Source organism: Molothrus ater, chromosome 8 (genome assembly GCF_012460135.2).
Source record: "Molothrus ater isolate BHLD 08-10-18 breed brown headed cowbird chromosome 8, BPBGC_Mater_1.1, whole genome shotgun sequence".
NCBI lineage: Eukaryota > Metazoa > Chordata > Aves > Passeriformes > Icteridae > Molothrus > Molothrus ater.
Genome location: NC_050485.2, coordinates 30,600,342 through 30,626,079, shown reverse-complemented (window position 1 = coordinate 30,626,079; position 25,738 = coordinate 30,600,342). Strand labels below are relative to the sequence as shown.

The 25,738-nt window shown below is 42.8% G+C and overlaps 1 protein-coding gene across 1 annotated transcript in view; it reads right to left on the bottom strand.

Moving 5' to 3' along the window:
* The window catches only part of INPP5F (inositol polyphosphate-5-phosphatase F), a 38,671-nt gene extending 31,448 nt beyond the window's left edge, over nt 1-7,223 (bottom strand). The window contains 1 exon segment of the mRNA XM_036385439.2: nt 6,945-7,223. Coding sequence (XP_036241332.2) covers nt 6,945-7,041 — 97 coding nt within the window. The 5' untranslated portion in view covers nt 7,042-7,223.
* Nucleotides 7,224-25,738: the final 18,515 nt, after the last annotated feature.

Sequence of the window (25,738 nt, the reverse complement as noted above, 5' to 3'; positions counted from 1 at the left end):
GAAATGTTCAGTTGTCTGGAGAGCCTCCAGTGCTACATGGAACCGCACAAGGAGCCCCTGTGCTAGGAGTGCAAACAAACTGCTGCCACCAGTGACTGCTCCAAACACAGTCTGAGCCTGTGCATCCAAACATTCTGATCAAATGCCACACCAAGAAAAACTAAATTAGCACATATCCCAAATATGTATGTTTATTTGCCCAGTAGAACATGTAAATAATTTTTATTGCGTGTATTATAAAACATAAAAAAGATAAGAGGTTTTTAATGGGTGAAATAAGCATTATTTTCAAATAGCGTTTATTTTTATTAATGGTACAAAGTATTTTCTTCCCGCACCCCCGGTGGACTGCCTTGAGCACCCCCAAGGTGTGTGCACCCCACTTCAGAGACCACTGATGGCTAAATACATCCAACAAGCTTTGATGTGCACCTCAGCCTTCGAGATAAGAATCAGCTCCTCACATCCCTTCCACAAACCTGTAAATACCACTCAGAAAATCACCCAGCAGGGACTCTTAAAATGCAAATAAGTGCCAAGCCACTGGAGCTCAGAGGGTTGGTTTTTTGCTTGGTTGGTTTGGCTTTATTTTGCTTTTCTTTTTAACTTTAGAGCTTCCTTTTATTCTTCACATTGCTGAACTCTGTTAGCAAACACATTTTCTCAGAAGTAAAATAGAAATGGAAAAAATATCTTTTATCCTTCCAAAAGCAACAACTCTGCACTAATTAATATTATTCCACACCAACACACATTCATTCCCATTTTTAGCTGATATTTCAACAGAGCTCAAGTTGTTTGAGGATATACCCTTAAAGCTAAGAAAGCAGTAGGCTGTCTGCATTTTTTAAAATCCTATTTACTCTGCAAGAAGGAAACTATCAATCAGGCAGGAGAAAGATTTTATTCAAACCTACTTACAAACCTGACAGCTTAAACACTATGTTCACTCATTCTGAAGATTGTCTATTAAAAGTTTGCTCAGCTACAGCCATACTGAAAGAAGAACACAGGAAAGCTATCCTACGCTCAAAAATTTAAAATATAAACATTTACTGAGCAGAAGGATTTCACAATTATGGAAATTAGTTTGTTTTACTAATCACTGAGCTGACTTATGCTAATGCTCCTTAAGAGCCATGGGAGAATTACAGTGTGAGCCAAGTTGAAGCAAGGTAAAGTTTTCCCTCACCATCACCTGTTCTTCTGATGCCATAATTAAATTTCCTCTCTGACTGTTCAACTCATCAGTCTCAAAGCACAAGATGAGTTATGGATTGGGAACAACCATTTCTAACACTAAATATGGGAGTTATACTCAAAAATTTGGCATGTGTTTCAGGAACAGACAGGATTTCAAGCCACTACCACCCCCCGTATTCCTCCCTTTATTTCTATTTTCTTTTAATTGTTGGGGAAAATTTGACTACTCAGATAACAAGCAGCAACATATTATTTAAGTGTTACTGGAAGGCATGCAAATATAGGGAAAAACTTAACCATCACCCCATGTGCAAAAGTTGCTGTTTTTCCTTAACTGAGAAACAGACAAGGAAAAAAACTGAAAGATAACAATTAATGACAGACCAGCATATTTGCCATTCAGATCTTGCAACCAGCTCTTGGGCAAGGTTATTTACTTTTAAATTTGGCTCAGAATTCCGTTTTCCAGTTCAAAGGATGTTCAAGGGCCTTGTTTTCAGTGTTTCAGAGACTCAGCAAACACTGCTCCAGGGCTCTATTCAAGTAAGGTTTCTGCCTTAAAAGGAAAACCTCAGTGTTCAAGTGCTATTTCATTCATTTGGGTTCAGCTTTTCAGGAAAAAAGTCCTCTCCCAGTTTTTATTGGGGAAGATGTGTGGAGCAAGAAAATACAACTGATGATTAAGTATTAATAGTCCTGACTACTAAAGCCAAGCTTTAATAAAAAACAGTTTCTGCACTACTTCCAAATTCTTCCTCTAGATACACAACCAATAAATTCTCCTCTTCTTCATACTCCACTCCCATTACTTTATTTTCTATCCCATTCCCATCTGCAACAGTTGTTTTGAAAGAACACAAGCAGCACATCAAACAAGTGGCTGCCTTGTCCTGCAGTTCAGAGTTTAAAACTTAAAATCACAAAAGTTTTCATGTTTCCTTACACATAAAGATGAAATATCACCCACACCAATAAACTGTGAAACAACCTAACAAGAAGAGCAGTGTTCTCATGAAAAAACGACAAGCCCTTGGTACAGATGCAGACCTTTCTTAATTGAAATCAGAGTCCTCTGTTCTAAATATTTTAGCTGCAGTTAGTCTGCAATTTCCTACTCAATATTTAGTTAATACTAACTGATGAGATCAAAGATGAGTCACTTCTGCCAGAAAAATACAAGCCAAAGAAATCCACTTGAATTAGATTCATTTTAATACTGGGGGAAGGCAAAAAAAAAAAAAAAAAAAAAAAAAAAAAAAAAAAAAAAGAACCAGCAACATCAAGATATGAGGCATTAGCATTAGGAGTTTTTCCTGTATTTAAAACCTCAGGTCATTTCAGCATGAACAGGAATTCCAAGAAATCTACACATCTGAGTTAGGACAAGTTTGGCATTTTCAGAACTCTTCATAGAAAGAAAAGGAGAAAAAAAAAAGAGAGGGGAACACCCTTGTCATATTCAACTCATCACCTCCTAAGACTCTACAGGAAAGTAAAGAAACACCTCACCTCAAGGTGTATTTAATTCTCACCAGGCCAGGCTTTAACACACTACCTACCCACTTAAGTCTCAGTTTTAGTTTTACTATGTTCCATAAAAAGAACTGCAGGTGGAATTACAAAGTAGATTTTATTTATAAAAGGTACAAAATAATTTCTCTCTTAAAAATATATAGGAAGATCTCATCTCAGAGTCAGCAGCTACCACAGTGACTAATGTATGCAATATTTAATCAGAGGCAGGATACAGAGCAGCCCAGCCCACTCCCCTGCTCCCCTCTGTTCTCTTTCCCAGGAAGGCAAAAGCAGCACCAGGGACCCAAGTGCTGCAGATTTTTTCAGCCTACATTCTCCAGCTAATGCAGATCAGCTCTGACATCTGGTTTGTCACAGACGCCACAAGGACGTGGTGCTGACAACCAAGAGAGGGGAGGGAACACAGGAACAGAATGAGCAAGCAAGGGTGAGAAACAGTGCAGTACCCACTGCAGCTAAAAAGGTGTCAAAAAACAGCTTGAGGTTCCTTCTGAAGTGACTTGAAATACTAAAGCTCCAGCCTCCTGTGGAATTCATTGCCCAGAATAGATAGGCAGTTTCCAAGACATACTACTGAAATTCAGGAAGGCACTTTTGTATGAAACAATTCAGCAGCATGACTTCACAGCCAGGCTGTCACCCCTCAGAGCCCTGTCTAGGACTGCTCTGCAGAATAAAACTTAGTAATAAATGCTTTGGTGGCCGTGGCATCACTCCTTACACCATTCATTAGCTCAGGGCCTTCACTTGAGCGCTCCCAGGCTTGCACAAAGGAACTGCTCTTGCTCCTCCAGTCTGCAGCCATGAGGAGCAGCTCAGGAATTCTGACAAGTCACTTCTACATGACTCCTGCAATGCCTTGGAGGAGGAAGGCAAGCACACAGCTGGAATATTAGATGGCCTTATGATTTGTGATTCAGAGATGACTTCACACTATCAGACTAAGACACCTAACATGAAATGTGTCCCCTGCTACTCTGAAAATACTGTTTGGTAACACATCCCTCACTGAATGTATTTAAAGTGCATTGCTTCAGTTGCTGACTCACAACCATTTTCAACAGATGAAAATGAATTCTGTAACAATAAATTCCTAAAGTGTTTGTATGAAACAAACAAATGGCCATCTGCCTCTAGTTTACAGTTCCAGAGGTAAAACACAGCTTAACCCATCTAACTCAGGCAGAGGCAATGAAGTCTTTGAGCATGACATCCCCAAAAGCTGAGTTAAATTCCAATCTGTGTATCCCTCAAAATATTTGGTAGGGTTTTGTTCTCCAGAGCAATGGGAATCAGCACAGTTAGAAGAAACAGTTTTAGTAGAACTTCTCTGACATTACTGCCTGGAGTACTATCAAGGCCAGCACAATGATAATAGAAGCTTTACACCATAACAGTCTCATTCCTTCTACTGCTGCTAAAAAAAGCTGAGAAGAATTCAGTGCCTTCAATACTTTTTAGCCTTTACACACACATAGATATGTATTCATATGCAAAAATAAACACAATTTATACAAACATCATCAATAAAAAAATATTTGTAATCTGTGTAGAACTATCAATCAAGAGCCACCCAGAGCATAAACAGAGTAATCCAAGAGTGAAATCCTGACCAAGACCTCATGTAAGGAAGGCATGGTTGAACAGCACATGTTTTTTCACTACACTGAAAAATGCACACTCTCAATAGCCAAATTATTAAAAAAAAAAGTCTGTGATGCCAAAGTGATTCATGGATTTCCTGCAGGTGACTCATTAGTGCTTTCACTTTAGAGAATTGAAAAAACCCAGAAACGTCTTGTAAACACAGGCTGACATCTTTCAAATGAGGGCCAACCTCAGACTTTGCTTATGGCAAATATTTACCAAGATTATTTGACTTTTTTTTTTAATTCAAGCTGTTATCTCCATGATTCAAAGAGGTCAGAAATACAGCTTTCAATATCGGCCAATTTCTGAACATGCCTTTATAGCTGAGGGAGGGGCGTACTTTCAAGCTTAGCATCAGCTCTTTAGATTCAGACCTACTCTCTCAAGTAATGATTTGCAAGGTTTACCAGTATTATCTATTTCAACCCATGAATGTGCAAAGATTAATTCAGAGCAGCCTCTGTGAGATAGAATTTTTAAAACCAAGGCCTCCAAAACCAAGCAGAGACACAGAGCCAGATCACAGCCTTTTGACAGATTATTAAACATGTCAATGAACACAAGTTATGACTTTGTTGTTTTTTTTTTTTAACACAGCAGTGACTCATCACACAGAAATCCATTTACTCATTTCCGGGCATGAAACTGGCCCCAATAATAAATGGTCAAATGTAATAAAATTGCAAACTTGAGGATATGAAGTTTTGTCTTAATACAAGAAAGAGCTATTGATCCAAGAAACACTTCCTTGTGAGAGAACTGTTTCTTTCTTGGGCTTACTTTCTACCTGCTAAGGTATTTCATTTCAGTCCACTGTCAAGAAGATGATCCACAGAGAGGGCTGGAAAAACAAAGCTGCAAACACATGGGAATGGGAAAGCACTGCTAACAATTGAGAGTTTCAAGCGGGCCAGGGGACTTCAATATCACATTACCTTTAGTTAATCTGCAGGTCACACACAATAGGGATCACATGGAAACTGCCTGAAAACGCAGAGGCAGGCACAGGACAAAATGCTGCTGGAACAGCAGGCAGACAAACTGCTGGGCACTGGCAAAGCCTCCAGGAGGCTAAAGGACACCAAGAAAAAATAAAACGCAGCAATGGCTGCATGAAACCAAGGCACTGATGCTTTTAAATTTGAAGTTATCAAACACTAATCTCCAGAACTACAGATCATTAGTTGTTTTAATTACTGTGGGTCAAGGAAGAGCTTTCAGCCCATGCAGATGGCTGTAACCATCACAAACCTCAACCTGAGGGGTTTTCTCCCCTGTGAAAGCACACATTTCACTGAATAGCAGCACTGCCTGCTAGCTTAACACCAATTATTTTGTAAGGTCACTTGCAAATCAAAGTATTGCTGGATTAGTGAAGTTGATGGACAGGAATTAGTCATGCTAACTTGACACAGATTGCAATTTTATCTAAGAGACATAAACAAACTACACTGAGAAGACACAACTCAAGGATGAAAACATGACACAAGAAAGTGCAGTATGAAAAACAGTTCTTTGAAAAAACACAGATAACAACGGTATTTGATGTTTATGTTTAAAGTTTGACCAGCCTTTCACAGAAGCTCCTAAAGTCTACTGTACTTGGATAGCCAGCCTGGTCATATACATGTTTAGCCACCTTTTTTGGCATAACACAGATCCCAGTTTTAGAAGCTCTAAGTAACATCTGTGCAGCCTGCCACATGTTTGGTGAAACACAGCTATTTAGAGTTTCTTTCTCATACAAGCAGGGTCAGCGTGGTCCTCTCCACCAAAACTACGTATTAGAATCACAGAGAATGACAAAAACTCATAGAATGGTTTGGCTCAGAAGGGACCTTAAAGACCACCTGGTTCCAACCTCCTGCCATGGGCAGGGAGCACACATGGCACAAAGCAAGGGTGGCATTTTATTTTAGAGACACCTTTACTCCTAGGTAGGACAGGATAACCACCATGGTTTCAAAATTCCCTTTTACACAGCTCAATTCTTGCTCGCGCTGCCTTCCCTTCAGTCTCGTACTAATACACAGTGGAGCCCTGAGCAATGGTCACACAGCCTTTCATCACTGAAAAATTCAGAAGCACTTCAGAAGCCACAGAATCACAGAACGTCGAAGGGCTGGAATGGACCTTACAGATGACCCAGTCCCTCCCGCTGTATCCACCTGTTCAGTTTCTGGAAGAGGCCACCACGGGACCCATCTGCCCACAGACGCAATGCCCGGGAGCATCCCTTATGTAAGGCGGACACCGGCCCCTCGCCCCAGCGATGCTCCCCGGGGATCACCGGCTGCCTACGGCCACCGGCACCGCTCCGGTCACACCGGGCGCGGAGCGGGGGCAGCGCTGCTTTATTACCGGGGAACGACCGCACGGAGAGGCGCGGCAGCCGGGACACCGGGACCTCCCGCGGCCCGGGGCTGCTCCTGCGACCTGCGGGGCGACGGGCAGCGCTACCGACCCGCCGGGGACCGGCCCCGCCCGCTCCCGGCTGGCTCCCAGCCCGCCCTTGCCCGCGCAGGCGGCGGGCGCGGCCGCGGGGGTCTCCTCACCGGCTCGCAGCTGCAGGCTGCCGTCCCTCCGGCTGCACCAGAGCGCCCGCTCCCCGCTCTGCAGGATGTAGTGGTCCTTGGCTTGGAACAGCTCCATGCTGGCGCGGGGGAGCCGCCGGCGGAGAGGGACGGAGGGCGGCACGGGAGGAAGGGGCGCTCCCGCCCGCCGCCGCCGCCGCGCGCGGCCCCGGGGCGGAAGGGGGAATGGCCGGCGCGGGGGCGCGCGCTCCCGAGCAGCCGCGCGCACGCGGGCGCTGCCCCGGAGCCGGGGCGCGAGCGGGCGGAGCGGGCTCGAGCTCGGGTTCCGCTCCCGCCGCCGCACGTGACAGCGCCCGGCCCCGCCCCGCGCGCGCTTAAAGGGGTAGAGCAGGGGGCGGGCCCCCAGGGGGCGGGGCCTGTGCTGGAGGCGGGGTCTGCGAGGGGAGGCGGAGGGTCTGCGACCCCGACCCTGCCCGCCGGCCCCCGGAGGTCGTTCAGTGGTTTTTCCTCAGCTGCTTCCCCTCAGCCCGGCTCCCCTCAGCTCGGCTCCCCACAGCCCAGCTCCCCTCGTCCCCGCTCCCCTCAGCCGGCTCCCCTCATCCCCGCTCCCCTCAGCCGGCTCCCCTCAACCCCGCTCCCCTCAGCCCACCTTCCCTCGTCCCCGCTCCCCTCAGTCCGGATCTTCTCATCTCCTCTTCCCTGAGTTCCGCTCCCCTCAGCCCTCAGAAGGTGATACACGGTATAACTCGTGCTGAAAGGAAATCTCAGGACCACAGCACACGGCTCGTCGTTATGTTAAATATTTATCCAGAAGGCGGCATCTGATGAAAGGGCAAATCATTCCATTTCTTCAGCAGGCAACACTGGAAAATGTACATGCAAACTTGTCACTGCTGCAGACCCTTCCCAGCCTTACTGAGGGCTTGTCCACAAGCTTCCAGAGCTTTTGTTTCATCACAGAAGCTGAAGTCCCACTCGCTGTGAAATTGAGGAAGAGATGGACACAGACAGAAAGCATCCTGTCCTGCATACGGCCAGGGCAGGGATGGAGCAGCTCTGCTGGGCACCCGGCGTCCCAGTGAAGGGCTGCTGGCTGCTTCAATTCGCAAACTAAAACATTTACCAATTATTGTTAAACCACCTACAGTAGGCGAAAAACATTACTTTCAAACCACTCTTTGAAAAGATCTGTTTTTCTCATACTATTTTTCTCCATTGATACATATTAGTGATGCTACAAAACACTAAGTGACTAAAGGACACTAAGAAATGAGAAATCTCATTATTAAATGTGAACATTCAAGAGCCAGGGAAGAGCTTGATTTTGGGAGGTACAGTCTAAAAAAGCATTTAAGTGCAGGCATGACTTTAAATGTATAATTTAAATAGCTTTAATTGAACATAACATCTTTTAAGATAAGTATGCACTTCAAGAACTTTTCTGCTTTGGGACTAGGAACTGAGCTTCTCAGTGGGTCCAAACATCATTTTTGCTCCCATATCTTTAGTCTGCACTATCATTCATTAAATATTTCTCATCTCTATTCTGCTTGCATTTCCCAAGCAGTTCAGTGTTGTAGCACAATGCACAGGGTCACCGTTAAAATGCTTGCAGGGATTTCAAGGACAGACTTTTGTTTTGCCCTTTTTCACGCTTTGATCAGAGCTTTTTTTTTTTTCCTCCCTGTGGGTAGTTTTCTGTTTGCATTCAGCGTGTTTTTCCATAGATTCACAGCTGGGTGCTGTTTTTATGAGCCTTTCAGCTTTAGTTAGCATAGGAGAAAAAACCTGAAAGATTAATTGTGCATTTTTGCAATTCATTGTCACTAGCTGACGGTAGGGAAATGCGTAGGCTGACAATTAGTCATGCAGTCTCAGTGTTACCTGATTGCCAGCTGCTTGAGTTCAAGTTTCAATGTTGGTTAACAGGAAGAGATGTGATTTAGTAACACTCCACACTTGGAAGTACAATTGGAAGTCCAATTGGCTGGATAGATTGGACAAATACACCACTCCTCCTGAGGTGAAGGGTACCAGATTTGGAAATGGCACTGTAGACAGGGGGAGGAACTTTATTTCTAAATGTTGGCTATTAAGAAGTCATGCAACAATTGTTTTGTTTGTTTGGCCTCAATGCTCCTGGCAGCTTCCAGAGAAACATTAGAAAAATCTTGGGTCATCTTTTTTGATGATGCCAAAGTAACTACAGAAGCCTTTCTTGTTACCCTTCGTACTCCTTGCTAGCTTTTAATCTAACAGTGCTTTGTCTCTTCTATGTTCATCCCTTTGTGCCAAGGCAACCCCTCTATATTCCTCCCTGGCATTCCCTACCCACTCTGTTTTCCTTTGGAGCTTAGGGAGGTTCTCTTAGTGAGGTTTCTCTCCTCTTCTGAGATATGTTTTTGAGAAAGCTTTTGTGTGCTTTTTAGAGAGGGTCTGCTGTGCATTAAACAGAGACTGAAGAGTCTGCTTTGAGAAGGAACCTCCTCAGAGCAAGAGCAACACAAGAGGGTCTCCTGGCAGGCAATCTAGTGGATAAAAGAGATTTGTTTGGGACTAGAACATTTTCTGAAGTGCCTGTAAATGTACTACTGAAAAATAGTTGTGTGTTGTGTTTTATAACAGAAAAATATAAAACTACTGGCAGGAACATTCGCTTTTTGGCAAGAAAATGAAAACTCTCAAAACCCAGGGAAAGCAGTTCTGCATAAGAATTTTTGCCTGAATTTATTTTTAGCTTTCTTTTCACTGAAGAAGCTTTTTGTGGCAGCTGTAGTTATATCTAAAGGAAGAGGAACTCTGGTATTTCCTCCTTCGCCATGAAGATCTCTTACTTGCAATGGGAATATTTCTATTTCGGTGAGCACTAGGAAGTGAACAACCTTCTCCCTTCAAAGCAATGTGTATGTGGTTAATATCTGCAATACACTCTAAGGCTTATGGACAGTGCATTGATTTCCCTCTGTTGCACTGGCTCTTAAGAGCAAATCAATGGGACCATTTTCAAAAATAAATGAGAATGCTTTGATTGCCTACGATTCTTTTATTCTGGAATTGCAAATTGCACTTTGCCAAGCCTACCAAGCTGGTGCACACAAAAAGATTCCTTACTGTGTTGTTGGGCTGCCTTCCTCAGTTAAAATATGGTTTATACTGTACCAAGGCTGCATTTAATTCATAATTTCTCCAAAGTAAACAGCAGGCTGTTCTTCACGGCCATTGTAATCAAATTTGCATCTCATTTAAAACAGATTCTACTCACTTTTCCTCAGTCTGAAAAGTTAATGGTTTTATTACCCTTTGGAAGAACTTCTCTCCCTTTCTTTACTTGTAATTTGGGCTGGGGTTTGTCCAAAGAGCAAAATAGCTCACATTACAAAAAGAAAAATTCTGCCTTTAGAAAGGATAAAAAGTAAAATTTCAGGATCACTGGAATTTGTCTTTTAGAAAAAAAAAGATTTTTAAAAGGTTTTTTTTCCTGATACCATTTAGCCAATTTGAATTCATTTTACAATTAGCTTTCTTGGAAGTTACTTTAATTTCCCTAGGGTTTTTTTTTTCATTTTAATATTATAGGAACAAAAAACATCATCGTTTTTGTAATGTTACTGCTGAACAGCTGATTGAATCCAGCTTCTTCCTCAGGATGTATCAGTAGATTAGACAATAAAACATTAAAAGTAACTATATATATATATATATATATATATATATATATTCAATTGAATGCATATATATATATATATTCAATTTTTGCATAACTAACTTTGTATTTTTGCATGACTTTGAATGCTGTGGGGGCCAAGCATCAAATGACACCTGAAGAACACAGTAGTTGCCAAGTGCTGAAGTGTTATACATGTCTTTTTGTCACTTTTCCCTGGGTTTGGCTGCCCTAGGAAAAGGATATGTATTAGCTATTCAGTGCAAAAATCTGTCAGTCATATGTGATGGAAATAAATGCAGGAAAAGTGGGAGGGAGGGGTTGAATCACATTCCTCTTGCTCCCTGGTCTCCTGGCACTCATTATTTATACAATATTTATGAATTATTATGCACTGTTTACATTCATGCCATGCCCAGGAGCTCCAGTTGTGATAAGGATCCCCACTGTGCGAGGTGCTGTGCAGAGCCAGCAATGGCTGCTCAGATTCCAGGGATTTAGAGCCATTACAAAAGGCAAGGTCAATAACAGAATAAGGTGTTTAATGGATAAGATGATGAGGCATTCTTCATCAGCTTGGAAGCCAGTGGTCTCAGCTTTCCAGGATTTAAGCATTACCGAGTTGAGATGGAAAATTACTTTATTACTCCATTCAATTAATAAAGTTTTAACATAAATATTTATATTATATCACTCCATTCTCTATATTGAGAATAACATGCTTTCAAAATAGCACTTGTACAGCTACAGCAAAAGCCTATGCCACAAATTAACTTGGGGTCAAACCCTCCTTTCCTCACCCCAGAAGTTGTTCCGGAGGGAACTTTGCAGGGTAAGGTCTGACACGCTGTGACATTCAGCAGCAATACTGGATGCTGCTAAAGCCAGCTTAAATAATCCTTGCCTCCTTCCCAGCTGTGTGTTTCTATTCCTGTCCCATGCCTGCGCTGGATAGCCACAAGCATTTGTGCAGTATATTGTCAGCTGGGTTTGCAGATGCACAATAACCTATTAAATACTATTTTTGAAACTGGATATCACAGTGACTGAGGTTAGAACAAACTCACCTGGCCTTACTGAGCAGAAGGAGCCTGATTTTGTGGGGTCACCTACCTTAGTGTCACACAGACAGTGCCAGTGTCACAGTGAGCAGAATCAGATCATGTCCATGGTATGGGTCTGTTAATGCCAACCGTGCCTAGGTTAGGACACAGTGCCATAGAACTGCCCTCTGAGTAATTTCACTTCCAGTATTAAAAGCAAGAGTTTAACTAGACAGCTGCTGCTGAGGATCCAGCTTCTGAGCTATGCCCACTCCAGGGGCTTCATTTAAGATTAGATCTGGTTTTGGCCTACAGACCCCTCCTCAGGCTTCATTTAAGATTAGATCTGGTTTTGGCCTACAGACCCCTCAGCAGCTGGAGCCTGTCAGAGGCAGTTCTAAAGTACATCTCCTGTTTTCTGTCGCAACCCTTAAGGAAACCAATTCATGTGCCCACATATGGAACAGCAGAGCTCTGGGATGAGCCTCAGAGAGTGTCATCCAAAGGAGCTTTTTCAGCTCCATCACCTTTCCCAAATGTCATGAGGTGGAACAGGAAGAGTGCTCTTCTGGAAGCCTTGCTCTATCTCAGACATTCACCAACACAGATGAGGTGATTGATTGCTTTTAACACTGGAAGTGAAATTACTCAGGCAGAAATGTGGAGCCATAAAAAACCTCACTCACACACGTATCCACTGGTCTTCAAGAGAACTCTTATTTACAGAAGCTCAGCCTCTACATAATGCTGCATTTACACTGCAGAGACACCTCAGTGTTTAAGAGGAGTAGGGATGTGTGAAGTTCAGAAAGTGACACTCAACCCTCTCCCCCCAAGAGCAGAAACTCTAGCTGCCAGGCAACAATTTAGGTGAAAAAACACTTATCAGCTTTTCCTTCATCTGTGGCATAAAAAAGTCCTGTGTAGATCTGGCAATCCTCAAGCTCTTGATGCTCAGTTAAGTACTGTGCCAGTAATTAGAATTCTTATGACTCTCAAAGGACAAAACCAGAAGATTAAAAGAACTTCATTTTCCTGTGAGATTATATGTTCTATACTTGAGTGACTGGGAGAGATGATCATTGCTATATACAGGCTAAAAGTGTTTATTGCTGGCTTTGCTTTCCTTGTGCAATGCTATGTAGGTCATTGTCAAACCTAGGGAAAGAAGATAGACATGAGACGGAAAAAGAGGATTGAAAATCAGAAAGTGTGAGTCCTTGTCCTTGAACACACAGCAGGTTCTTTGCACCACACTTTTACATTGATGACTAAAGGTAACATTTGTTCCCTACTATGCAAAAGTCTTATAGCCAGACTACAATGATATGTGTAAAATGTTTTAAATTGCCATGACAACAGTTTACATTTGTATTTATATGCAGATAAACGAGAGCAAGGTCTATCTTTTATGGTAATAATAATAAAATAGAATTTATGTATGGTCATACCTCAAACAACTCAGGGAAGTTCTGTATTTTTGTTGGAGTCAGCCAGGTTCTGCAATTGTGGGGGGGACTGCCAGTGAGAGGCAAGATTGGTGTGGAGCAAGGTGGCATAAGAGCCACGTGAAACACTTGGCAATGTGCTTTTCACTTTGATATTTTAATTATATTACAACATCTATCTATCTGAAGAATTTATGTACTGCATTTCTGTAATAGGTTTTTACTCTGGCTTTATGGCTATGTGTGATAAATCGGAGGGCTGTAACATTTTGACAGGTATGGAGCTACACAAATGACTCAGCTTCACCTGATGTTTCTGAGATAAGGTCAAAGGCATTCCTAAACAAAATTTTTAAATAGCCTAGAAACTGCATATAAATGGTCAACTGCCTCTTTGGGGGAAGAGACACATGAAGAATTGCAAGGCACTCTTTTATGTATTAAGGTGATATACACCATTGCACCATACAGGATGTAGGAGGAAATAGAGCTGTCCCTGAGTGATTACTGAAGGGAAAATGAGAAGCATGTGTTGTTGTTGCAGGAGTTACACTGGGTCATCAGTCTGGTAGGGCCAGCTGCAGACATGATCAGCTTGGAGAAGTAAGTGCTGACCTTTGAAAACTGACAGAGGATGAGGCCCCAGAAGGTAGGAAAAGTATTCAGGTTTCTAATTTCCTATTGTTTCCCAATGTCTGTGAAACCACTGGGTGCTTATAACTTACTATGTATTGAGGAATCTGTGCCACCATCCTGAACCTAACAAAGGGAAAGTAGGAAGAGTCACAGAATTTTACATCTTTTCTTAAATGAAAAGAAAGAACAGAAAAAACCCCAAAGTATGTACTTTCAAATACCTCCAAGACAACAAAGTGTGAACAGTTAAGATAGTAAACATGAGATTGAAGTAAGATCCTTTCTTCTTATGAAAGTTTAGCAGACCTGGGCAATAGTTGTGCCTGCAATTTATATGACTTTTGATCCTGTTCCTTGTGATTTCCCTGTAACTACCTAAGGAAATATGGTCCACTTCTGGCACCTCCACAGTCCTAACATTTGGGAATTTTCTCCTGGAGAGTGGTTGCTAATGGTTGACACTCCAGTTTGGTGCTATCCTGGACCTTTGCCAATGGCCCCAATAATGGAATAACAAGTGTACTTAGGAAACTCGTCAGGCTAGAAGGGTCAGAAAGCCCCCTGTGTATCAGGATTCCATTGTGAGGTCATTGTGGCAAGCTGAATAAATTACCTGAAATGAATGAAATGCCTGGCAAGAGGAAAAATTTTCAAGAGTAATAATCATCTGTATAAATACAAGCTCAGGAACAGTTGGTTAATCAGGAGTTCTGGGCTAATCCTAGATCATAAATTGATGGAGGAGCCAGTAACAAAAAAGTGAAAAAGAAATCCATTTATATTACAATGAATACACAGGAGCATTATGCATAAGACCTATGCAGTAATCCTTTTACTCTGCTCTGACTCAGACCTCAGTGGGAATTCTATATTCAGTTTGATACAACCATTTTAAGAATTATCTATAAAAAACAAGCCAAAGGAAATCAAGGGTAATCTGAACTTTCAAAGCTGTGATTTATTATTTCAAGAAGAGGGATTTTTTTGGACTGGTTTCTCATTGGAAACAGGAAAACAGTCCTGAAACACACAAGAGTTGCTGGAAAGAGGACAAGAATAACTGGTTTCTTTGCCCAGTGTTGCTGAACCACAGAATGGTGGAGGCTGAAAGGTACCTGTGGTTCAAGCCCTCTGCTCACAGCAGGATCAGCCAGGGAAGGTTGTCCAGGTTCATGTCCAGAGGGATTTTGCTATCTCCAAAGACAGTGACTCCACCCCACCCTGGGCAATCTGTGCCACTGTTTGACCACCCTCACAGAAAAATAAAAATTCTTAACTCTAAGTGAAATTTCCTGTATTTCAGTTTGCAGCCATTTCCTCTTGTCCATTCACAGGAAATCCATGAGAAGAGTCTAGCCCCATCTTCTTTTCTTCCTCCCTTCAGTTAGAAACAAAGCATTTGGCTAAACAGGCCTGGGAATAGACAGCTCAGTGACATTATCTGGGCACTGTCCCTTGCTGGTGTTATTTAAGAACAGGTTAGGCAAGACAGGAACGAGATAATGTGATCTCTTCCTATTCACAACTTACGAGGACTTGCTGCACCCTTAATTTTTATGAATCTCAGTCTCTTTGCCCATTTCCACATTTCTTTAACCTTCTTTTCACCCATTCCCTGTCTTTCTTGTCTCATGCATGGATCTGTCAAGCAGCAGTAGAAGTTCCTGTAGCAATCCCACAGAACTGCAAATACTTGCCAGCTGCAAGAAATTGCAACATCCATCCTACTCGACCCTCTTTGCTTTCTGTGCCTCTTCCTGCTGGGTTCTGAGCCTTCTGAACAACGGGCTTCATGTCATGTCCTGTGTGCTGCTCTTCTGAGGTCACTGCCTCGTTAGAAATATGGTGCAAATTGAACTTGGGCATCCAGAGCCACCTGAGAAATGGTAGAATTGTCACATTTCAGTGGATCCCAGCACTTCCCTAAGGCTGCAGATACTTCACCAGAAGGTTTGGGCCACAGCTTCTCTATTAAGAAAAGAAAGCCTCCTTCATAAGAGTTTTGTTTCTTTCTGTGGCATTTATTATTATTTTTTTATTTTATTTTTCCTAGGCGGCTGTTGTAAGCTGTGGAAGGTAAAAAGGAGAAAAAAAGAGCAAAAAGGCTGCCATTCCATTTCTCCCCCCTCAGACATATTTACCTCTTTACAGAAAAATCAGCCCTGAATGGGCAAAAAAAAACACCCCAAAAAATGAGAAAGCAAGATGAGCAAGTCCCCAAATAACTTTTCTGCTCAACTAAGCCAGTTTGAAATGAGGTTTCTGAGACCAGCTGGTGCACCACACAAGCAATTGTTCTGTTTGGCTGATTTGATTTGCCTCAAGCTGCAATGTTAATTACAGTGAAAAACATAAACACAAACTCTAGTTAAATTTGCTAGCAATCCTAAAAATAGGAGCTCCTGTCCCACTCTTAATCAAACACAGCATCCAAAAGCAAACACAATTTAATACTAACAAAATCAACCGTGGCAATAGGATAGATTCTCAGCCAGAGTGTGTAATTTTAAATATCAGTTTTGTTTAATATATTTGATTCAGTTTAAGAAAGATAAAATGAAAAATTTATGTCCTACCACTGTTCTATAATGCCTGTGGGGAAAGGATTTGAGGAGCACTGGGAATCAACACCACTGGGTTATATAACTGACACTCAAATAATTCCCTGTGCTACTTGTAAACTGGAATAATGGGCACATGACCTCTGCCATGGAGTACTTCATGACTGGAAAGCACTTTGGAATCAGGTAATTAAAAGACTACACAAGTACACACAGGAGCATGCAAAGTTCTCTGAGATGGAAATCGGGTGAAAAATAATCCCCAACAATTGTGATAATAGGATTAATTTATGTGGACACTACTCCATCGCACAAAGACCAATTTTTGCTCTGTATTTACACGTCTTCTTCTTACAGCCCAGTTTGTTCAAGAGAAGGCTGTCTCAGCTATCAAACCATAAAAACTGGAGCAATCCTTAGAGTCAGAGGTTTGTGGCTCCTTGGCAGCCTTTCTTGGTGACATAAGTCACTCTGAAGGGATATGCAATCACTTCCTCTCAGGGAAATGGTGGCTCATATGAATTCTGACCCAGCCTGGCTTTGACCAAGAGCACCTTCACCAAAAGAAACATTTACTGAATAGATTGATTGCGATTTTAATGTCTTGCCCTTTCAAAATGGGTTTTTCAGAAATCAAAGTGTTCCACTGCTGCTCAGCAGGGACCTCAGGAGATTGTTAGCCTAACGTTTCCCTTCAAGCAGCACTTTATTTAAAAGCAGGGCTGAAATTTTACATCTTGCTGCTCCTCACAGTACATCTCCCAAGTCTGTATAAGTAAAAATAGCCGATACAAAGCGCTGGGACTACTTAAATCCTGCTCTTATTTCGCAGTTTGGAGGTTTTGGAGGTTTCTAAGAGCAGCACCTGAGCCATCTGATGTTTACGTGCCCTTAGACCGGCACAAGCGCTCCCGTCTCTGTCGCGCCGCGCGGGGCTCGGTGACGTCACAGCCCCGGGTTCCGGTACAGCCGCGGGGCTCGGGTCCGCCGCCATCCGCGGGGCGCTGCTGCCCCCTGCCGGCCGCCGCCGCGCTACGTCACGGGGCTGTGTATGACGTCATAGCGAGGCGAGCTGGGGGTGTCCCCGCACAGCGCCGAGCCTCGGGGCACCGGGGCAAGGTGGCTTTAGTCACCATTGTCACTTTAGTCACCATTAACCTCCTGGTTAATGCTGATGGGGCTCTCATGGGCCATTTTCATGGTGCGCCTGTGCGAAGTCACAGAATCACTGAATTGCCAAGGCTGGGGGAGACCTGCGGGATCATCCAGCCCAGCTGCCCGCCCCTAAACCCCAAAGCACTGCACCCAGCTCCTCGTGAACACTCCAGGGATGGTGACACCACCATCGCCGTGGGCAACCAATTCCCAATGCCTGAGAACCCAGAGAATGAAAGAAAATTCTTATAATATCGAACCTTAATGTTCCCATCTCAAAATTGGTATGATGAGTGCTTCATCGCCACTCACTGGCACTGTTGGGTTCTTCCACTGAGTGGACTTTGACTTTAGCAGAGCATCATGTAGCAAAACACTTTAGTTAGGAACAAGTGGCTCAGATCAAGCCCAAGGAACTTGAGGAGTTGAGATTTTAAATTCAACAGACTATTGGGGTTTTGTTTTGCCAATCTTTTGCCAAGATTTAAAATTTGACAGACCCTTCAGGTTTTGTTTCCCAAGATGTGCCTTTTGCACATGACCTGCTTGACTCACACTGGAAATGTCCATTTGAGCTAATACAAAAATCGAGTCTTTTCTTGCTCTGTCATTTACATAAATATACTCAGGCTCTGTTCCAACTTTTGAACAGCTTTGGCTGTCCAGTCCTTGAGACAGAAAATCCACCAGGGAGGACAGGGGAAATTGTAAGCACAAAAAGCTCCTTAAATCTCCTGCCCCTGAGAGAAGAGTTACAGGAAAAGAAGCAGCAGGAGGGGATTACTCCAATGGATCAGGCTTCACCAGCCACTACTGGGGACTCATGCAGAGCTCCCAATGGAAAACTGAGGGACAAAAAGTAAAAATATCACCATGTAACACTGAGAGAATTTCACCCTCTTGGTGATGTAGCTTGGATGGTACAAAACGTGAATAAATTATCAAGATAAATGCTTTAAGCCTCTCTGTAAAAATCTGAGAACGCATGTTCAATTTTAATTAAGCCAAGAAGGCATCACTTATGCTAAAGAAATAACTTTTATCAGATTTATCAGAGGAAAGTACAATACACTCTCACAAATAATAAAGATGTGTCTCAATTCTACATTCCTTGGTTGATAAAAACCAAAAATTCAAGTGAGTGAGTAAAATTTGCAAGCTTTTCTGTGTGAGCATTGATACAGGGCCTGGTTTTGCAGCTGGCTGATTCATTCTCTCCTGTAGAAAAGCCAGGCCCATCACACCAACGCTGACCTGCTCACTAATCTCAAAAGCAGGTGTCACTGAGAACAAGGTGTTTGAAACCACACCTTCCCCCAGTGCTTTGTCCACTTCAGTTTACCATCCTCTCCCTCAGTTAGGCTGTGCTCAGTTTCAAGCCCGCAGGAAATTAAGATCTGCTGTTTGTGTTCACTCCAGAAGAGCTGCTGGAAAAATTCCGGGTTTGTTCTTTCTGAATCTGCAGGCTTGTATTTTGAGATTGATGGATTAGGATTGTGGGTGGTTTTGAGATTTGGAATGAGGATTAGAGTTGTGGTTATGGAATAAAGAGGTGCAGAAATGAGCCAATGGCTTTTTTTGGGGGGTTTATAAACTGAAACTCTAATGTCTGTGGTGGGGTAATTATGTTCATGTAGACCTAGACTGGAAATATTTATTGTTTTTACGTGAAGATCAAGAGTGTCATGTGCAAGCAGTGTTCTACAAAACCCAGCTTGGAAGCCAAATCTGTAGGTGTTTGTTAAAATGATGGGTATGTCAATGTTGTTTGCTAAAACTGGAACTGCAGGACCCCAAGGCCTCCAATGCAAACCTGACACTTTTTATAGGCTTTGAAAAGAAACCCTAGAAATGCAGGCATCCCCCAGAGCCTGCCCACACCGCTGGGGAGCACCCTGCCAGCACGGTGGGCACAGGCAAGGTGAGAAAATTCTCTTCACTATTACAGGAAACCATAGTGGTCCTTCTGCTTTTCCAGCACAGAAGGAGGAAATTCTGGTGCCTGGGAGGGGCAGTGGTGCTGCAGGGAGGTGGCAGTGCCACTCTGGGACCCTCATGGGGACATCAGCAGTGTCCCAGGAGGAGAGACTGATGCCTTGTGAAAGGTGACCTAGAACAGAGACTGAACAGAGCTAAAGAATAAAGCAGGGATTTATTAGAAAGCCTCAATGGACACACCTTGGGCAGCACAAGAGCCCAGCCAGGGCCACACCCCAGGTGAAGCAAAATGGCCCCAAAATGCACGAGCGGGCACGGGCTCTGTCCCTGGGATCAGTTCTGCTCCATTTGCACCTTGCAGTTCATTGTCCCATCCAGCTTTAGCCCCTGCAGTCCCACCCTGCTTGTTTTTCTCTCTCCAGCCCACGGGGTTTGTGCTCTTGGGCTGAGATTTGGATCATTTGTCCTTGGTGCCCAGCTGGAGCAGGAATTGTTTTGTCTCCCTGCTCTGTGCACAGAGCTCAGCATCCCCTGATGTGAACCCAGACCCACACACTAAAGCAGCACAGAATGGGAAAATAGAAAAGCCAAACCTGAGGCATCAAGACCTGCACCCTGCCCCGGTTCTCTCATCGAATGACATCCTGTGAGGTGCCTCAGGTTCCTGTGCCACAGCTGGATACATTAGACTCTGACTGCAATCCCAAACCAGGGATGGGCACACAGAGGAGCTGCTGGGCTCACACCATAAATCTGAGGTACAGGAGGAACCAGAGTTCAGCCAGGCAGCTTCTCATGCAGCTCTATCAAATCCCATCCCTAATTTCACAACCATGCCTCTTTCTTAGCGTAGTCAAGCACAAACTATTCAAGGCAGGGATTCCCTACGCAGGTAATTGTATGTTATATAACAAGAGTTACGTGTCTAATTGTTACTGAGGGGGGAAAAAAGGTATAACAATAATAATTGCTATAATTCCTGCCTTCTCCAGTAGTGCCTATTCTCCTTGAAGTAATCAGGGACTTGTTGCTAGGTAGTTAATATTAAAGGTACCTTAAATATTTTAATGTGTCTATGCCTGCTGTTTCTAGGCAGCAGTATTTGTTTATGATATTGTTATCCAGCCCTACCTTACATCCTTTATTCTGTGTAATCTAATACATCCATACAGCTAAACTTCAGTCCTGATACTTTAGTTTGTCACAGAGTAGCATATTGAAGTAACTACTCTTTAGAATGAAAAGATACCTCTGATGTACAAGATTTAATATTTGTCAGGGTGCTAGTTAACAAGCTTAGGAACTAAATGAAACAAATAAGGCCATTTAAAATTTGGTAGTGCTTCAGTGCACTTTCAGCACCAGCAGATGCTTCCATCTGCCATAGTGCAACTTTCCAAAGTTTTAAAGCAAATTGGATGATTTCACTCTTGGGTGGAGAGAAGCCCAATTTGGATTGATTTATAGTTACCTTGATCCTTGTTTTCATTCTTCCAGGCATGTTCCATCTTAAGAGCTGGCTTTATACTGGGTATGCAGTCATGCAGAAACCTTGACAAATGTTTGAGTTTATTGGCTCAAGGTCAAGATCACTTTTCATTGATGAGAGAGGTTCGAGTTGAACTCCCAGCACTTTTTTGGAACAAACTCTTTAAATTTTTAGGAGAAATCTTCACATGCTCTGTCTTGCTCTTTTTTCTAAGTGGTAATAGGTCAAGGGAAAGAAACATTTCATGGTTGTGGAAAAGCAGCTGGGGAGAGCAGGAATGGGGATGAGACAGGAGCTCATCATCAATTGTGACACGAGGGAAGGTCCTGGGGACCAAGTACTCACCAACACCTGAAATGCCCAGCTGGGGATGTGTGTTATCATTTCATCAGTCCTTTGCAAGCAAAAATTGCTGCATGTGTGGCTGCTGGGCAAAACTGCTTTAGGTTTTCCTTGCTTTCATCTCATCCTGATTTAAATAAAATAGGCAAGCTCACACTGGGTTAAACATTATGGCTCTCACTAACAGATTTTACAATCTGAGCTGTGCACTTGGAGTGGCAAGACAGAGTGCTGACAACTCCTATTCTTTGCCACAGATCAGTATGGGCTGCAGAAAAAACCCACATTATCTGCCTGCCAGCCCTGTGGGAAACGCACAAGGGAATTATTCCAGACACTGCTCATTTCTGCAAATGGAAGGAGCAGAGCTTTCCTGACAAGACAGAAATGGATGAGAACTCAAAGTTCACAAAATGATGAAAAGCAATAAATCAGGGCTTCAAGTAACCCATGCGGATGATTTTGCAAATCTCATCTGTTCACTGTCAGGGGCTGAATAAATGCAGTAAAAAACAGGCGAAGTTCCATAGCCCTGTTGTTGCTAAATTCAGGGTATTTCTTTTACTGTTTTAAAACTCAGTTAATCTCCCATTTAAAAAAATTATTTTATATTTGTGAAGTCAGATGAATCATCTACCCACTGAATAGATATAAGTAGTAATATTTCAAAGTTTGTTCCATTTTCTTGCCTGATCACCTCATTCCTAACATAGGCACCATATTTCATTAGAAATGAAATAATTAACTGGAAATAGTTAATTATTTTCATCTCTATCTCCAGCCTTTTTCCCAAGACTTCCAACAACGTTATCTTTAGTGCAAACCCTATCAGTGATTTCTGTGTTTGTTGTGGCACACGTCAGAGAACATTGCACAGTCCTTGAATAGATGTCAAATGTACAGAACCAGGGATGAAGAACTCCAGATTACATTTTTAATTCTGAAAAATGAAGTGTGTCCTTACAGATCATTGCATTTCGGAATTGTTTTCTGAAATATGTGTGGCAAATGCGCTTTTATTCTTACAGTCTGAAATTTAATGTAAGATCCTCCACTTCTGCTTGCACTACAATTTGCTGGTGCAGGGACATATGGAAGATAAAGGCTGGCTGGACCTGTTCCTTCCTTTCATGCAGATTTCCAACTTCTGGAGTGGAAATTCCAGCAGGAACAACTGAACTAGCCTCTTTATTCTTTTTAAGTTGCTTATTTATAGATCCTGGAAAGGTGTATGACTGAGAATTGGTGTGTTCCCCTGCTTTGTAACCAGCCTCTTGCCCATCTTAAAATAACTCTTGCTCTGGATTAGAGGGGCTGGCATTCAGTTACATTGGTCTATAGTGTTACAGACCATCCATGGTCCCTTCGTGCAACCCCATGGATGTGTTCTTTGGGCAGAGCTCAGGAACCCAAATTATCCAGTCTTAAAGGCCAATGGATCTCAGTGCCATCCATTTATCTTTAAGCAGAAGATTTATCTCAAGAAAGAATAAACACACTTGTATTTGGCTCTCCTGTACCATTGCACATAAATAGGTGAAAGTGCCAATAAAACCACTGCTTGCTAAATGCTAAAATGATTGAGTTCATATTTCATTAATGGCAGTACTATATCTACCCAGAGAAGTTTGGCTTTAGAGTTTTAATACTTACAGTAAGGCTCCAGGAAATGGTATTTTGTATGGTTAACTTCTGGCTTCAATCTGTGTTCCACAGCAAGTGCTGGGCTCTGATTAGTTTTTCCTGAAGGCCTCCTTTACCCAAGTGGCCCAGAAAGGCTGCATTTGTTTCTGTCAGAAAAACTGTTTTACTGCTGGATTTTGTAACAAACCCAAAATTTTATGATATTCAACTTTTACAGCACCAAGATTTGTTTCTAGGACATCTGCATTTTATTTCTTGGACACAACAGGACCAAAAGCACAGAAATTATTGCCCATTACTAGGCCTTTAGTCTAAGCCAGTTTTCCCCCATGTTTGTGTACATTTTATTTGAGTTCATGATATGGTGCCTTCTACTTGATTACCTGAGTATTTAAAAAGATCAAGACATGCACATTATTTAAGGAGGGAAGCCGAAAACGTAGCAAATTAAAACCTTCTCATAAGCATACCTTGACTGAGATTTGTCCTCTTCAGCAGCTGTGTGCCAGCCAGCAGAAGCTATTTTTTTATTATAATTATTTTTAAAAGAGATACCCTCCCTGAGGACACTGGATCAGGCCTTTCCTCGACTTACCTTAGCCTGAGGTGTAGGGGCAGAATCTGCCTCTACAAACTGCTGTGCTGCTTTCCTGCCTCCTGGGTGGAGCGTGGTTTGTGCCCCTTTCCCTCCCCACCCTGCCTGCAAACACAGCTGAGCCAGCATCGAGCTGAAAGCAAAACAGACCCCAGGTAAAGGGTTTGTCCCTGCCTCTGGAGAGGAATTAGACACCAATTCCTGTCTCACCCTGCTCCCTGGGGGCAATGTACCTGCTGCCCCTTCCTTGGGGCATGGCATGGCTTGGCAGCCTGTAAATAAATAGTCAAAGTGCTATATTTACAGGAAACACAATGCCTTGCTGCTGTGAGGGTTTAAATATAGAGAACAGGCCACTACTGGCATTTAAAATAGCACTAGCTGGACAAGATAGTGCAATCAGAAAATAGCCTAAGCTTTTACTGTGGTTCCATGTACAGGCTTTTCATATCCCGCCTGCTACTTTCAAATGAGCTGAATCAGTGCCTTTCACTGACAGGGGATCATTTGCTTTTGAATAAATTGCATTTCTTGAACAAAAAATTTGTTCAATTTTTTGAAATGGCTACTGCAAATGCACCGTGTATTTGAAAGCCTTGCATTCAACAGCACAGCTGCTGTTTGTTGAGCACAGCTGTATTTGAGAATTAATGTAACAATTCTCATGGCTTTAAACTCTTAAGTGCGTTCTACCTGAGTTTCAAAGCAAAGTTTCCAGCTGTCCCCCAGGGTGAAAGCACAGAGCAGGTACCACCATCCTGCAGAAAGGCAGAGAAGGAGGAATCCCCTTCCCCTCCCCTGCCAGCTCCTCACATCCTTGGTACCGAGTCAAGGCAGCAAACAGGCTCTGCACAGAGTAGGTCAGGAGCTCACAGGGAATGGGTGGGAATCTCCAGCTGCCTCCTCCTTGGCCCCTCCCTGCTCCCAGCCCATATGCAGGGTTTGCAGCTATGCTGATGTGTCCAGACATATAAGCTGGACTGGGCGCAGTTGAGTCTTGAGCAAGAGAGGAAACAAAGAGAGCCTATGAGTCAGAGCACCAGTCTCCAGCTAGGCAGCTCCAGGGCAGACAAATGTGCCTTCCCTTATTAGGCCACATCATGAAACCTCACTTTGTTTTGAGTTGTACCTAACTCTGCAGTAGTAGCACCGACTTTAAGAATCAACTTTTAAAGCAGCACTTGGCAGAGTGCAGCTCCACCTCCAGCTTTGCTTCTTAAAAGCACCCATCAGTTGTAATTCAGTTTGACTCCACCTACTCTGCCCAACACTGAATAATGAAACATGAATCAGGCCCCATTAGCAGCAGATGACATGTATTAGAAATCTAGCACCTGTTTAGTTCCCTGTAAATACTTAAATAACCCTAATTTCCACTGTGCCACCTCAGTTAATGAGGTGGTTTTGATCTGGATTATTTTAGTGGTCTACTAAGAGAAACCATTAAAAGATAGGCCTTATACCTCCCCACACACTTTGCTTAGAAAGCTCAGTTCTAAAAATCCACAGCTGATTTTCCTCAATTTAAGTATTTTTGTTACATGATGTCAGGTTTGTGTCCTCAGCTGAAATGTAACCCTGCATGAGCAATGTGCAGCTGAAGTGAGTTCATGCAGGAATTATGCAGGCAGCTGAACTTTCACACCTCTTCTTCTAGAATGCCTCAAATGCTGCTCCCAAAGCTGGAGCAGCCAGAAGGTTACAAGACATTGTGTATTCTCACACAGTGCTGTTGATGATGAAAATGAAACAAGAAGCAGCATCAATCAGCCTTCCACCTAGAACTAAGCAGAGAGTTCACAGCCCAAATGCTACACATATTGCAGTGTAATTCACATGCTGTATTGTTACTTTAAAATAAAGAGTGACAGTTCTCAATGACCACTCTCAAGCCTCTTAAAAAGAAGAGATTTTCAGATGGGCTTAAACCTTATTTCAAATGCAGTCTCATGAGTCTAAGTGTAGGTCAGTAAGTGATCAATTGCCCTGAGCAGATTTGTTTTGGCATTCATAAATTTGGGGCTCTATGCTGCAAACGTGCTATCAGGTGAAAGAAAACTTGCATTTGTAAAGTTAACAAGTCAAGTGTAACTTCTGGATTTCAGTTAGGACCCCTTCCTCCCCTGCACTGACTCTGCTGCTTTCTTTTCACATGGCTGTAGCAGAAAAATGGTTTCTCTCTCTTCCTTAAATACAAATTGTTGATCTCTTTGAACAAAGCATTGCTTAAAACTGTTCACAAAGTGAGAGGAATCCTACTGACTCTATGAATACAAAATGTATTCCTAAATACAAAAAAA